Genomic DNA, 10,051 nt, shown 5'->3' with positions numbered 1-10,051 from the left:
TACCGTGCTCTAGGTCAGACCAGCGTGTTTCCACTCTCAGAAATCTCCTTCCCAGGGCGATACTGATAGACCAGAATCAAGTCGCCTCTTCGCTGAGCTAAAAAGGGCAATCTCCTTAAGTCCCTGCATGACACATGTTCATGGATTTTAAGGCCAAAGATGGACAGATTTAAGAATACAATACAAATAACAAACAACAAACAATACAAGTAAACAACAAACAATACAAATAATAATTAACACAGACCTCGCTTGAAACAGCAACAGCTCTCAAGGCATGTTACAAAGAATAGCAGTAGTGTTATCCCCATTTTATAGATGGGAAACTGAGGCACGGGCAGCAAGACCAACGAGCCTAATTCAACCATGGAGACTCTCGCACTCCAACAAATTCCAAAGCTGGCTACAGGCCAACAGTGCCCACCTGCAGGCCAAGGGGTCAAGGACCTTTCTGCACTAGCCTCAACCATGGACGGGCTGGCCCTCAAATGGCCCCGTGTTCCCCATCACACACACACACGCCCACGCCTGGGTTTTCTGATGCCCTGGGCTGGGTGAAGTGCGAGGGGCAGAAACTCAAGTGGCAACAGCGGAAACCAGAGGCCAATTCAGAGAGGATGAAACACCCCAACCACCACCCTGAGAGACCTTTCCCACCGGCCCCCAGAGGTGGCCAAATCCCACCTCAAGGGGCTGTCCCGGGTGGAAAACCTCTCCATCGATCTGGAGTGCCCGGGTCCTGCAGCAGAGCCACGCCCCACACGAGCGAAGAGCCAGCCTCCTGCTTGGCTGGAAAGATCCATCCGCTTGGGACACCTCCTCATACAGCCTGGCCCCCTCCGCCCACACCCGCCCCCCGCAATCCCAGCGTTCGGGACAGTCATTGGGCAAGACATGAAGGACACCCCAAAACAGTCCTGGTCCAGGACATGGGAACCCGACCGAGGTTCTTCCTGGCTTGTGAGAGAGTCATGAACCCCTGGTGCCGCTCCTGGCTGAAACAGCCATAGAGAGAAGGGACCAGCCTGTCCGCCTCCCCACATAGGAGAGCGCTGCAGAAACCTGCCCTGCAGCCGTCGGTTGTAGCCAACTACTGCCCAGTCTAGCACATCTCCTTAGCCGGGCAAGCCGCCGCAAGCACATCCCACCTCTGCTCCGCTCTCCACGCTGGCTTCCTGCAGGATAGTGTCCCGCAGGATAGTGACCGGTCGTTATCTTCACAGCGCTTCATGGCCTAGGCCCAGCCTATCCAATAGCCCATGTAAAGCTCGGGTGTGCAGCCTGTGGTCAACAGCTCTGGTGCTCTGGCCAGTGCGTTTCTCAACCACAGGAGTCAAGCTCATCTGTGCGGGAGCCAGAACCTTCTCCGGGCACGCTCTGAGACTGCGGAACTACCTGCCACAGGAGCCAAGGCTCATTTGAAACCTCACTGCTGTCTGCTCCAAAGGCTCTTGGGCCGCCTTCTCCAACATAAACATAGAGCAGCAGGTCTATTTCTAGTAACCAAACAGGACACCCTACCAAACCAAGAGCCTCCAGTGCACTCACTTCTCTGTCTGGGGAGAGGCTGAGAGAACAAAGAGCGCCTGACAGATGCGTAATCGCGGTGCTTAGTGCCCGACCTGGCAGGCGCTCAGCTATGCGGTGATGAGGGCGGTATAGGAACCTGCACACGACGCAAGACAGAGGACAGTGGGCTGAACCCGTCCCAGGAGGAGAATGCAGCACAAACTGGGATGGCTGATGAAGAAGGCGCAGTAGGTGCGGGGGAGGGGGCCAACGAGGGACAGCTAGAGAAGGGATTGCACCGGTGCTGGCTGCGGTTAGCCTGGAGAGTAACACCCGGTGTCAGGGGCGGGACATGGGCCGTCTGACCTAGTGATTAGAGCCAGGTCCAAGCCACAGCCATAGGCCAAAGCTGCAACTAGGAATCTGCCAAGATTAAAAGCTGAAGCCAAACCAATAACCGGTCAGGGGTCAGAAGCCGGGCACGAGTGCAGGGCTGGAGCAGGGCGGGAGCCGGACAGGACCAAGGCAGGCAGAGGAGCGATCACAGCTGCGGGCACAAGCACTGGGCAGCCAGGGACCTGCCGCTGGGCTGACACGCAGAACCCTGGCCCCTGTGCACCAACCCGCGGGCTGGCCAGTCCGGCGGTTCTGCTGTGGCCCAGCTGGGCTCATTCACTCGTCTCACGCCTGGGGCAGGGGCTGCAGCTGCCTCTCCGTTCCCAGAAGGGGTGTTGCCAGGGAGAGGGGGCGTCACGTTGGGGGCCCTGGATGGAAAACGGAGGCCGTGGATGGAGTGTGATTCTTAGGGTGGACGGTGAAGGCCAGAGACCCCGCGGTGATGCTGCTAAGGATGACGTGGGTCCCCCAGCTCTTGGCCAAGGTCAAGGGCACCAGGCGGAGGGGCATGGCCGGATGGTAGAGCCGGGGCAGCAGGGGTTGTCCTGGCTCCCCTGGGACTCGGTTGCCGGGAGATGATGGAACCTGGGTGGTGCTAGATCTTGCTCATGATGGCTCCAGCTCTGCCCCAGCCGATCCCCTAGGACTCAGCCCCGGCTTGTTCTGAGCGGGGGCCGGCTGGGATTGGGCAGGAGATCTCTTTCTGCTCCTCCTCCTCCTCCTCAGCCTTCCTCCAGGAGTGGGATCCGGCCGGGCCCTGGTGGAGATGGTAGAGAAACGCAACAGCCAGCAGGACGATGAAGAGGCAGGCGGCACAGATGACAGCCAGGCGGACCCCAAGGCAGGAGTCCGGGGGATCCAGGAGTCCTGCAACAGAGAGAGAGGATGGGGCTGCGATGCAGTGCAGGGGTCGCGCCCTGACGACAGCTGGGGCGAATGCTCAGAGAAAGGGGCGGGGGCCCAATCGCATTGGCAGGGCGGATTTACCATTGCAGGGGAATAGACTGGAGGGGGGAATAGATGGGGATCCCCCATCCCCATTGGCTTCCTGCCCCCACTCTTTTTCTGGGTTCCCAGGGCTGAAATCCAGATCTCCCCTCCCGGACTCACCTGGGCTCAGCTGCAGGCTCAGTGGCCGGGTGATTGGTGCCCCCAGCACACGAGAGGTTAACATGAAGGTCAGCCTGGCGCTGTGGGTTGCAGGCGGCACTGTGACCCAGCTGGTGACGTGGTAGAGCCCCTGTTCATCCACCTGCTGCTCCGTGGCACCTTCTGCTGTGACGTCACTGCCTGCCTCGTCCAGCCACCGCACCGTGGCCGCGGGGTACCCGCCCCCTGTGTGGATGGTCAGTGTGACCCCGGCACTGGAGAGGTTGAAGGTCAGCTGGGGCTCGCTGAACGGGGCTGGAGGGAAGAAACATGGGGGCGGATTTAGGGAGGGGGCTCAGAATTGGGCCCCACGGGCTGGGTCCTGCCCTGGGTTCTGAATCCAGTGTGAATCCGGATTGAGTCCGCTCTGGAGCAGGGCTCACGCTGGGGTCACTGAAGGAGCCTTCAGCAATTAGCAGCTGGGACATACGGGGCAGCCTCAGGGCAGAGAGATTCCAGCCAGGCTCTGAGGGCTCCAGCTCCAGGATTCACCCTCCCAGCACATGGGATTAACCCGACACCGCAGCGGTTCTCAAACTGCGGGACGGGACCCCAAAGTGGGTCATGACCCTCTTTTAATGGGGTCGCTAGGGCTGGCTTAGACTTGCTGGGGCCTGGGGCCAAAGCTGAAGCCCTGGGCGGTGGGGATCAGGTTACAGGCCCCTTGCCTGGGGCTGAAGCCCTTGGGCTTCGGTTTTGGCCCCAACACCCGGGACAGTGGGGCTCGAGCGGGCTCAGGATTCGGTCCCCCCTTCTGGGGTCGTGTAGCAATTTCTGTTGTCAGAGGGGGGTCGCGGTGCAATGAAGTTTGAGATCCCCTGCGATAGAGTCAGCTGCAGGAAATAACAGGTTAGCAACAAGCAGCAGGGAAGACGTTTGAAAGACAACGTCAGGTTGTCTCTGGGGCTGGAACCAATCACTGTGAGCCAGATAAAAACACCTGAGGGACGAAGTGTGGTGTGGAACTGAGTTCTCGGGAAGCCGGGTGGAAAGAGGTCGTGGAGGGAATTCCGACAGCAAGGAGGCTAATAAAGTGCCATGTAGCCTGCAACCACTAAAGAGGGACACAGAATTATGCAGCCTGCAGCCACTAGAGGGGGACAGGGAGCCACACAGGCTGCAGCAACTGGGGCAGGGACAAGGTGCCACACAGGCTGTGGCCACTAGAGGGGGACACGGAGCCACACAGGCTGCGGCCACTAGAGGGGGACAGGGAGCCACACAGGCTGCGGCCACTACCAGATACACGGAGCCACTGTGCATTAGCCAGACCCATTTGGAATGCAGCATCCCCAGCACTCACCTCCCACTCTCAGCTCCGTGCGTTCAGACGTCCTGCCCAGCTCCGAGGTGACGTGGCAGAGATAGACGCCCTCGTCCTGCATGTGGACACCCCTCAGCGTCAGGGACGCGTTCCCCCAGGCCAGCCCCTCTGGATCCAGCCAGGTCCGGTTCCTATAACCCTTGTCCTGTCTCGCCAGCTGCTCACTCCCATAATAATAACTATGAACCACCAGGGCCTCTGCCCCCGCCCGCTCCTTCTGCCAGGTGAGGGTCAGACGCTGGAGGTTCATCCCGGGCTGGGACGGGAAGAGGCAGCTCAGGGTGACGTCCCCCCCAAAATGAGCTACCACATCTGGTGCTGACTGCACTGCAGGGAGGAAAAAACACAGGAGTTAGTGCGATTTAGGGTGTGACATCCTAGCCTCTCCCAGCAGGGGGCGCTGTGGGGAGCTGGGTGGGACTGTCGGCCTCATGGGAGCTCCCGGCTCCTCCAGCGCCAGCCTGGCCCTGCGGGGGCGCTGTGGGGAAGGAGGCGGGAATGCCGGCCGGGGGAGGAGCTCACTCCGGCTGTGATGCGCAAGGATTTGCCATTATCCCAGTATGGTGCCATGAGTGACATTCCCAGTTACCTTTTCCTATGAACAGAATGGGAAAGTGCAGCCAATGGATGAGGAAAGTCTTCGTGGCTGCCCTGGGCGGCAGGGAACGGTGCCTAGTGATTAATGGCTGGGACTCTGGAGTCCTGGGTTTGAATCCTTGTTCTGCCACACACCCTCTGTGCACCTTGGATGCAGCATGTCTGCCTCTGTGCCTCAATTTCCCCATCTATAACAGGGGAACACCAAGCCATCCTGTGTCTCAGTCATCATCAGATTCCTGCCGGCCCACCCAGTGCAGGAGATTTCAATTAATCCCCCCCAGCGTGAACGTTCCCAGCGTTGTTCCTGTCAGATCATTTTACACCAGGGACAACATTTCTTAAAGGGCCCCATTTGTAAAGTCATTTTAACTCAGAAAACTGATTAGGGATTTACAGGGGGTCGTGGAGTCAGGTCTGGGCCTTCAAACAGTCCCTTTAACCAGTATCCCCATTACTGTGCCAGCCCCAGAGATTCCCCCTCTCGCGTTTTGCCCTACCCCCGCCCCCCCCCGCCCCGTTGACTTAGGGTATGTCTACACTATGGGATTAATCCGAATTTATATAATTCGAATTTTGGAAACAGATTGTATAAAGTCGAATGTATGCGGCCACACTAAGAACATTAATTCGGCGGTGTGCGTCCATGTACCGGGGCTAGCGTCGATTTCCGGAGCGTTGCACTGTGGGTAACTATCCCATAGCTATCCCATAGTTCCCGCAGTCTCCTCCGCCCATTGGAATTCTGGGTTGCGATCCCAATGCCTTAGGGGGCGAAAAACATTGTGGCGGGTAGTTCTGGGTACATCCTCCCCCCTCCCCCCTCTCCAGGGAAGCAACGGCAGACAACTGTTTCGCGCCTTTTTCCTGGGTGAACACAGCAGACGCCATACCATGGCAAGCATGGAGCCCGCTCAGCTCAAGACAGCAGTCATGAACATTGTAAACACCTCGCGCGTTATTGTGCAGTTTATGCTGAACCAGAACCTGCAAAACCAGGCGGCGAGGAGTCGGCTACAGCAGCGCGGCGATGAGAGTGATGGGGACCTGGACATGGAATTCTATCAAACCGCCGGCCCCGGCGCTTTGGAGATCATGCTGTTAATGGGGCAGGTTATAGGCATGGAACGCCAATTCTGGGCCCGGGAAACAAGCACGGACTGGTGGGACCGCATAGTGTTGCAGGTGTGGGACAATTCCCAGTGGCTGCGAAACTTTCGCATGCGTAAGGGCACTTTTATGGAACTTTGCGACTTGCTTTCCCCTGCCCTGAAGCACCAGAATACCAAGATGAGAGCAGCCCTCACAGTTGAGAAGCGAGTGGCAATAGCCCTGTGGAAGCTTGCAACGCCAGACAGCTACCGGTCAGTCGGGAATCAATTTGCAGTGGGCAAATCTACTGTGGGGGCTGCTGTGATGCAAGTAGCCAAAGCAATCACTGAGGTGCTGCTACGAAAGGTAGTGACTCTGGGAAATGTGCAGGTCATAGTGGATGGCTTTGCTGCAATGGGATTCCCTAACTGTGGTGGGGCGATAGATGGAACCCATATTCCTATCTTGGCACCGGAGCACCAGGGTACCCAGTACATAAACCGCAAGAGGTACTTTTCAATGGTGCTGCAAGCACTTGTGGATCACAAGGGACGTTTCACCAACATCCACGTGGGCTGGCCAGGAAGGGTTCATGACGCTCGCATCTTCAGGAACACTACTCTTTTTAAACGGCTGCAGCAAGGGACTTACTTCCCGGACCAGAAAATAACCGTTGGGGATGTTGAAATGCCAATTGTTATTCTTGAGGACCCAGCCTACCCCTTCATGCCATGGCTCATGAAGCCGTACACAGGCAGCCTGGACAGGAGTCAGGAGCTGTTCAACTACAGGCTGAGCAAGTGCAGAATGGTGGTAGAATGTGCATTTGGCCGTTTAAAAGGTCGCTGGCGATCGTTACTGACTCGCTCAGACATCAGCCAAACCAATATCCCCATTGTTATTACTGCTTGCTGTGTGCTCCACAATCTCTGTGAGAGTAAGGGGGAGACCTTTATGGCGGGGTGGGAGGCTGAAGCAAATCGCCTGGCTGCTGATTACGCGCAGCCAGACACCAGGGCGATTAGAAGATCACACCAGGAAGCGCTGCGCATCAGAGAAGCTTTGAAAACCAGTTTCATGACTGGCCAGGCTACAGTGTGAAATTTCTGTTTGTTGAAAACCCGCCCCCTTGATTGACTCATTCCCTGTAAGCAAACCACCCTCCCCCTTTAAATCACAGCTTTATTTTAAAGGAAATAAAGTCACTATCGTTTAAAAAACATGTACTCTTTATTAATTCATTATCAACATAGGGAGAGAACCGACAAGGTACCCTGGGTGAGGTTTGGGAGGAGGATGGGAGGGAAGTAAAAGGCCACTGAAAAAATTCAATATAATGACAGTCTTTTGGTTGGGCTGTCCACTAGGGTGGAGTGGGAGGGTGCACGGAGCCCTCCCCCCCCCCCCCGCGTTCTTACACGTCTGGGTGAGGAGGATATGGAACATGGTGAGCGGGGAGGGCGGTTATACAGCGGCTGCAGCGGCAGTGTGTTATCTTGCTGCTGTTCATGAAGCTCCACCAGATGCCGGAGCATGTCTGTTTGATCACGCAGCAGACCCAGCGTTGCAGCCTGCCACCTCTCATATCGAGCGTCCCTCAGAACCTCACGTTCACTGGCAGCTTTCCTGTACTTAGATACCGTGTCCTTCCACTCATTCAAATGAGCTCTTTCACTGCGGGTGGATTCCATGATTTCTGTGAACATCTCGTCTCGCGTCCTCTTTTTCCGACGCCTTATCTGAGATAGCCTTCAGGACGGAGGACGGAGGCTTGAAACATTTGCAGCTGCTGGAGGGAGGGGAAAAAAGGAGAGAATTTTTTTAAAAGATACATTTTGCAGAACAATGCTTATACTCTTTCATGGTGACCAACACTATTCACATTACATAGCACATGTGATTTCTGTGCAAGGTCGCATTTTGCCTCTTAATACTGAGTGCCTGTGGCTTTGCTGCTAGAGATCACAGACTCAGGTCCGGGCAACAGAATTCGGCTTGCATGCGGCCATGGTAAACCATTGTCTTTCGGCTTCTGCACCCTTCTTTCCCACATACCAAGCAAAGCCCGTTGAGTGCTGCAGTTTTCCTGTTAACCTTCAGCAGCAGAAAACAAACTAACCCCCCCCCACCATCCAATTCTCTGGGATGATCGCTTTATCCCACCCCCCACCACGTGGCTGGTATCCGGGAAGATCCCTGCAGAAAGCAAACTAACCCCCCGCCCCTCCCCACCAGCCATGAGTTATCTGGGATGATCGCTGTACCCCTCCCCCCACAGTAACCCCCCCCCCCCCACCAGCCATGAGTTATCTGGGATGATCGCTGTACCCCTCCCCCCACCGCGTGGCTGGTATCAGGGAAGATCCCTGCTAGCCAAAGGCGAAAACCTCAGCACCAATTCCCACTACCCCCACCCCCACCCCCGCGCTTGGCTAACTGCAGGGAAGGATTTCTTTTCAGCCACAGGCAAACAGCCCAGTAGGAACGGCCACCTCTGTCCCCTTAATTAAATCCCCATATTTCAACCAGGTTACCATGAGCGATATCACTCTCCTGAGGATTACACAGCGAGATAAAGAATGGATGTTGCTTGAATGCCAGCAAACACCGGGACCATACGCTGCCAGGCTTTGTCATGCAATGATACCAGATTACTTGCTACTAGCATGGCGTGGTCAAGTGTCCTACCATGGAGGACGGAATAAGGCTGCACTGCCCAGAAACCTTGTGGCAAGGCTTTTGGAGTACCTCCAGGAGAGCTTCATGGAGATGTCCCTGGAGGATTTCCGCTCCATCCCCAGACACGTTAACAGACTTTTCCAGTAGCTGTACTGGCCGCGAATGCATCCCAAGTCCTCAGGGCAAATTAATCATTAAAAATGCTTGCTTTTAAACCATGTTTTATATTTTAAAAGGTAAACTCACCTGAGGTCCCTTCCATGGGGTCATGGTCTTGGGTACTGGCTTGGGAGGGTACTTCAGTCAGGCTGAGAAACAGATCCTGGCTGTTGGGGAAAACGGAGTGCTGGGTGTTCTCTGCAAGCTCATCCTCCTCCTCCTCCTCCTCTTCCCCGTCCGCAGAATCCTCAGGTGTAGCTGATGAGATTATCCCCCCCACCTCGGAATCCACAGTCAGAGGTGGGGTAGTGGTGGCGGCCCCCCCTAGAAATGCATGCAGCTCGGCGTAGAAGCGGCATGTCTGCGTCGCTGACCCGGAGCGACTGCTTGCCTCCTTTGTTTTTTGATAGGCTTGTCTGAGCTCCTTGACTTTCATGTGGCACTGATCTGAGTCCCTATTGTGGCCTCTCTCCATCATGCCCTTGGAGATTTTTTCAAAAGTTTTGGCATTTCGTCTTTTCGAACGAAGTTCTGCTAGCACTGAATCCTCTCCCCATATAGCGATCTGATCCAGTACCTCCTGTATGGTCCATGCTGGTGCTCTTTTTCGATTATCAGCCTGCATGGTTACCTGTGCTGATGAGCTCTCTGTGGTCACCTGTGCTCTCCACGCTGGGCAAACAGGAAATAAAATTCAAATGTTCGCGGGGTTTTTCCTGTCCACCTGGCCAGTGCATCCGAGTTCAGATTGCTGTCCAGAGCGGTCACAATGGTGCACTGTGGGATAGCTCCTGGACGGCAATACCATCGAATTGCGGCCACACTAACCCTAATTCGAATTGACAATACCGATTTTGGCGCTACTCCGCTCGTCGGGGTGGAGTACAGAAATCGAATGAAAGAGCCCTTTATTTCAAAATAAATGGCTTCGTTGTGTGGACGGGTGCAGGGTTAATTCGATTTAACGCTGCTAAATCCGAATTAAAGTCATAGTGTAGACCAGGCCTTAGTGCCTCCAGGACTAGGTCTTCGGCCCCCAGACACCCCCACCATTTCCTGCTGTGAGCTCCTCGAGCGAGACCCCTTAGACCGGATGCCTGGAGAGCCGTCAGGGAGCGATGCGAACGGGGAGGTTCTGCCAGGAAT

The 10,051-nt window shown here is 55.9% G+C and overlaps 1 protein-coding gene across 1 annotated transcript; it reads right to left on the bottom strand.

Moving 5' to 3' along the window:
* Positions 1-2,545: 2,545 nt before the first annotated feature.
* LOC135892205 (CD276 antigen-like) lies at positions 2,546-7,513 on the bottom strand. The gene is made up of 4 exons (XM_065419916.1): positions 7,486-7,513; positions 4,358-4,705; positions 3,016-3,309; positions 2,546-2,772 (listed from the first exon to the last, which is right to left on the bottom strand). Exons 1-4 carry the CDS (start codon positions 7,511-7,513, stop codon positions 2,546-2,548), a joined length of 897 nt encoding a protein of 298 aa, XP_065275988.1.
* Between the last annotated feature and the right edge of the window lie 2,538 nt (positions 7,514-10,051).

The sequence above is a fragment of the Emys orbicularis genome, chromosome 20 (genome assembly GCF_028017835.1).
Source record: "Emys orbicularis isolate rEmyOrb1 chromosome 20, rEmyOrb1.hap1, whole genome shotgun sequence".
NCBI classification, from domain to species: Eukaryota; Metazoa; Chordata; order Testudines; family Emydidae; genus Emys; species Emys orbicularis.
Note: the sequence above shows the minus strand (reverse complement) of the source record. Positions and strands in the feature narration are given on the sequence as shown.